The sequence below is a fragment of the Acanthisitta chloris genome, unplaced genomic scaffold, assembly GCF_000695815.1.
Source record: "Acanthisitta chloris isolate BGI_N310 unplaced genomic scaffold, ASM69581v1 scaffold42214, whole genome shotgun sequence".
In the NCBI taxonomy this organism is placed as follows: domain Eukaryota; kingdom Metazoa; phylum Chordata; class Aves; order Passeriformes; family Acanthisittidae; genus Acanthisitta; species Acanthisitta chloris.
In genome coordinates this window covers 1-5624 of record NW_008671713.1, presented here as the reverse complement: position 1 = coordinate 5624, position 5624 = coordinate 1, and the positions used below count along the sequence as shown (strand labels likewise).

Sequence of the window (5624 nt, the reverse complement as noted above, 5' to 3'; positions counted from 1 at the left end):
CCGGACCGGGACCGGGACCGGGACCCGCCGACCAGGACAGGGATCAGGACCGGGACCGTCGGACCGGGACCCTGGGCCCCCACATCCCCGGGGTGGGCAGGGACCCTCAGCCTGGGACCACCCCCAGGACTTGGCTTCCCCAGCAGCGCCTGCCCGTCGTGCCTCCAGCCTGCTCGACCCCTCCATGGGCTGGACCCCTCCACACCTTCCCCAGGAGCAGCGTCTGCCCTGTGGGTTCACCCTCGGCAGGAAGGGGCACCAATCCTCCACTCCCAGCACCAGCAGAAGTACCAGGACTGGGACAATGCCTCTGGGAGAGTTAAAATTCTCCCCAAACAGCACGAGCCGGAGCCAAAGCTTCCTCAGAGTTCCCTCCTGGCTGCCTGCGCCTCGGTGCAGGGTTGTAACACTACCAACTCTGCCTAGCGACTCTTCCATCCTGCTTCAATTTCCCTCGTTGATCATAGAATCACTGAACCTTCCAAGCTGGAAGAGACACACAAAGACTACTGAGTCCAGCTCCTGGCCCTGCACAGGACAGCCCCAAGAATCCCACCCTGTGCCTAAGAGCATTGTCCAAATGCCTCTGGAAGCCTCTGGCAGGTGTTCCCAACAGCCACACCACTGTCCAGCCCACGCCAGGCCAGACTGAGGCTCAGTGCCCCTTCGGAGAAGAAAGACATATCTTTATTGAACTGAAAACAAGTGCCAGACAGTAATGAAACTTCAGACAAAAAAATAGTCTGTTGAGAGTATAAAAGAAACCGGTTTAGTCTACATTAATAACCTCATGATATGCAAATGTCAAACACTTCCATGCTACAACAACCAAACAGCTTCGTGGTTCTCCCTGCGCCAGCGTGGCCGGAGGATCCGACAGCCTCCACGGCAGGGCTGGCTGTGGGGGGACCAGGCAGCCCCTCCCCACTGTCAGAGAGTGCCAGGCACCACCCAACACCTGCACCAGGTGCTCCTCTCCAGCTAGGAAATCCCTGCAAGCTACAGAAGCTTGGCTTGCACACCTCAGTGCCCAGGGTGTCGGCGTCGCTCAGCGTGACACAGCACAGCCACCCTGCAGCTCGGTTAAGCCCAAATGCTATGTTTATTGAGGACTCTAATATCATGATACCTTAGTTCAGTAATTGGTGAAATACCTAAATACCGTTAAATATGCCTTTAAAAAACCCTAAACCAGACTCTGGACTAAACAGGATGAAGGTTAAACTCAAAAGTTAGAAGGGACACTGTTTACATTAACACTTTCTTTAAAAAATATAATTGCTTTTTCCTTTTCTGTTTTTTTTTTTTTTTTAAGTCAATTTAAGCACAGTGGTGAGACTTGCTCTCTTTTTCAGCTGTTACAGTGCAGCGTGCAGAGGTTTTCCTTCCCAGCTCGGAGCAGCCACTGAGCTGCCAGGGACAACTCGCCTCCCGCCACGTGGAAAAGAGTTGTGTCACCACTGGGCCATAAGGGCAGGCGGAAAACAGGAGTCTCTTGGTCAATGCCAGGATGTGGTTGGAAAGCCTTCCATGTTCTAGATAGAAAAGTCCATAGGAAGCTGTGAACAGGATCAGTCCAGAGGAGTAAAACTCTTGTGTCCATCCCACCATCAGTCAATGTACTGCGATAGCCAGCGGAAGCCTTCGCCGTAGCCTTGTCTCTTCAGCACACTGCACATGAACACCTCCATGGGCCGCGCGTTCAGGTCCTTCAGGGGCACGTTTCCCTGGGGAGAGCCAAGCAGCAGTCAGAGTCACACCCCTGGTGTCCTCAGGAGAGTCACTGACTCCAGGGAAGCTCTCTGGCAGCCCCGAGGTCTGCACAGTTCTGGTGGTTTCCAAACTTGCCCAAGGGCATCATCGTGATAGAATCATCACAGGATGGTTTGGGTTGGAAGGACCTTAAAGACCATCTAGTTCCAACCCACTGCCATGGGCTTCTTCCACCGGCCCAGGCTGCTCTGAGCCCCATCCAACCTGGCCTGGAACACTCCCAGAGATCAAGCAGCCACAGCTGCTTTGGGCAACCTGTGCCAGTGCCTCAGCACCCTCGCAAGGTAAAATTTCTTCCCAAACTCCCATCTGGCAGTGTGAATCCATTCCCCCTTGTCCTGTCACTCCAGGCCCTTGTAAACAGTCTCTCACTTCTAGCCTCCCATCAGGCACTGGAAGGAACCATCATCATCATCATCATTACTGATTCACCTTGGTCAGCCTTGTGGACAAATTCCCAGTAAGAGCTCAGTTCCTGGCTGGAGCCTCATTCTGCAAGGAAAGAGGCAAACCCTCCCCTGCCTGTGGATGATCCCAGACATGGATTCCTCCCTACCTTTCCTGTGGTCTGCCCGTAGAGCCCAAAGATCTCCCGCAGTTTCTCCTCGCTGATGGCCTCAGGTCTGTCGATTTTGTTTCCCAGGATAAGGATTGGCACATTGGATATTGTTTCATCTGTCATTAGGGCCTGTGTGTGAGGCAGAACAGGAGTTAAGCAGAGGCAAAGAGTTGTTGTGTGAAGAAAATGGATTTGTTTATGCTCTGTGATGAACAAGAGCTGTTTTTTGGTGCTTCCATACTCCTGTGCAGGACTCACAGAATGACTGGGGTTGGAAAAGAGCTCCAAGGTCATCAAGTCCAACCCATGACCCATCACCACCCTGTTAATTGTGTGTGAGGCAGAACAGGAGTTAAGCAGAGGCAAAGAGTTGTTGTGTGAAGAAAATGGATTTGTTTATGCTCTGTGATGAACAAGAGCTGTTTTTTGGTGCTTCCATACTCCTGTGCAGGACTCACAGAATGACTGGGGTTGGAAAAGAGCTCCAAGGTCATCAAGTCCAACCCATGACCCATCACCACCCTGTTAATTAGACCAGAGCACTGAGCACCACATCCAGGCATTCCTTGAACACCTCCAGGGATGGTGACTCCACCACCTCCCTGGGCAGCACATTCCAATATTTATCAAGCCTTTCCATGAAGAAATTCCTCCTGATGTCCAGCCTGAACCTCCTCTGAATTCTAGAGCCTGAGGTCAGCCCATAGTAAGGGCAACTCCAGCTCTGGGAGAGCATATGTCTAAATCCACACTCATCCAGTCCCTGCATGAAGCAATGTGCAAATCCCTACAAGGATACTGTAAAATCTGCCCTGGAAGAGCAAATCCAAAGCATGAGACTCTTAGAATACACTTTCCAGCCCATAAAAAGATGACTACTACTAATAATTTAGCTATTCGAAGGTCTTAGGGAAGGGAAAAAAGAACTAAATTTACATTCAGCTCCACTTTGGATTCCATGAGCCGTGAGTGATCTGCACAGTCCACCAGGAAGACGATCCCATTGATGGCAGGCAGGTAGTTCTTCCAGACTCGGCGAGCTGGAACACACAGGGACAACCACAGACCTGTGAATGCACTGCACAGCCAAAGCTACACCCAAAAAGGAGCCACTCTCTGCCTTAGGACCTCCTCAAAGCCATCACACTCTGTTCTCCCAAACCTCCCAGCCACGGCACCTGTGTTGCAAGGGTGTATTCCTTCCAACTTTTATGTGGACAGAACAGAGGAAAAACAGCAGGAAAACGGTTTAAAACTTCTAGGAAGTCTAAAACTAGAAGTTCAGCAATCATTCAAAATAAATCATATTGGAGACTTCCATGGCTAAAAATACTTCAGGCAGCACAGCACGACCTGGCAGCATTTCCTTCCCAACAGTCCTGCAGCCAGGAGCTATTTTCACATCCTGCTCCAGAAATAAATCCAGGCAACAAAACAACTGGCACTGCCAATGGCTAAGCCTTGTCAGTATCACTTTTTGGGGAGTTTTTTTTCTTACCTTGTTCATGTCCACCCAGATCAAAAGTTGTGAAGGTCATTCCAGCAATTGTCAGCTCCTCTGATGCTGGAAGGGAAAACACAGGCTGGGAGTCAGGAAAGTAAAGGACTCATGAACAGGATTTCTTGGGGATTGATGTTGGCATCCCATGTGCTCCTGCAGTAAGGGATTCCCTGAATTTCATGCAGAATTCAGGAAGTGACATGTTGCTGGTTCACAAGATCATGAGCAGAAGATGATTTCTCCTGCCTCCCACTGAAGCTTTTTATCCTGCAATAGTTAACCTTCATTACACTTTTACTTAGGAAAACTCTCCCTCCCCAGGAGAAAACCTCATTTCAATTCAACCATATCAGTTCCTGGGTGATTACAGAGAGGAAAACACAAACCCAACGTGCAGCTGAGGTTTTAAGCCCCTCCAAGCCTGTGACCCCGAGGCAGAGCCACCTCTGGGGTGTCTTCCAACACCATGTCCCCAGAATCCATACGGAAACGCCCTGACTTACTGGGATGTAGCGTGGGGACATGCTGGCCCAGCCTGTCATCTTTGAGCATGTGCAGCAGAGTGGTTTTCCCTGCGTTATCCAAGCCCAAGAACACCAGTTTTCCAGACTTCTTGTACAAACCTGCAGGGAAAGAAGAGAGTAGAAGCCTCCAGCAGGTGTATCTGTGCTGGAACGCAGCAACGGCTGCTGCTGTTCCTCGGGAAGCCTTTCCCAGAGCTCTGCTGCCACCTGTGCACACTTCCAGCATGGACACACGAGCAGGGACAACACACAGAGCCTCAACAGGCTTTGTCCAAGGCAAACACAGTCATGTTTACAGCAATGGACATGATCTAAGCTTGTATTCCCGTGAGTGTTCCATTCTTTTTTCCAGGACATCCCAGCAGAGGAATGTGCAGCTAAGAATTATGGATCAATCTGCCTTCAAAGGGTGTTTGGATGTGAAAACGGAACAAACTCATGGAAGACAGCAGTGAGACGTCCAAGAAGAAGTGCCATGCATGGAACAGCAGGTTGTTTCCTTCAGCTAAACTGATTTCTGTCTGCTTCCAGTCCCTCATCTGCCATGAGAAAGCTCCCTTAGGTTTCCAACATGTCCTTTTCCCATTCTACCCCTCTCATCTTCCCTTCCAGAGGTGCTCAGGATAGCAAGCATCCCATCCTCCCACAAGGGCTTCCAATGGGATCCACAACTCTGGCAGGAGGAGCTTTGTCATTGCCTAACCTCAGGTCGCTAGAGATGGGTGAGGAGAAGGAGGAAGAGGAGGGGGAAAAGAAGGAGGAAGAGGAGAAAGAATAAAGAGGAGGAGAAAAAGGAGAAAGGAGGAAGAGGAGAAAGGAGGGAGAGCAGGAGGAAGAGGAAAAAGGAGAAGGAGGAAGAAGAGGAGCAGGAGGAAGAGGGGGATGATGGGGTTCCCTCCCTGGCTAAGGGCTAAACAGGCCCTTGGCATCAGCCCAGATGTTCTCACACTTCTAAAGGGCACGAAAAACACTGAGTGGAAGCCAAATGCCTCCAATATCCCCAAAGTTTCTCCCCACTAGTGTAAAAATCCCTTTATTGATGTGCAGCTTCCTCCCCAGACTCTGCAGCACCCACAGCTGTCACAGAAAACCTCGCTCCCCAACCTTTAAGGGGTATTAGCCTCGGGAGAAGCCCGACAGCCCCGGGGGGTGCCCGGGCATTACCTAGGAACTGCAGGACGCTGCTGAAGCCGTTGTAGAGCCATTCGAAAATGAAAGACATCTCCGGAGAGGAATCGCCTGCGGCGGACAAAACCCCAACCGGAGT

The 5624-nt window shown here is 50.9% G+C and overlaps 1 protein-coding gene across 1 annotated transcript; it reads right to left on the bottom strand.

Annotated features, from left to right (window-relative positions):
* Window positions 1–1079: 1079 nt before the first annotated feature.
* Window positions 1080–5597, bottom strand: SAR1A (secretion associated, Ras related GTPase 1A). The gene is made up of 6 exons (XM_009074192.1): window positions 5522–5597; window positions 4337–4456; window positions 3831–3896; window positions 3269–3372; window positions 2330–2461; window positions 1080–1727 (listed from the first exon to the last, which is right to left on the bottom strand). Exons 1-6 carry the CDS (start codon window positions 5577–5579, stop codon window positions 1611–1613), a joined length of 597 nt encoding a protein of 198 aa, XP_009072440.1. The 5' UTR covers window positions 5580–5597; the 3' UTR covers window positions 1080–1610.
* Between the last annotated feature and the right edge of the window lie 27 nt (window positions 5598–5624).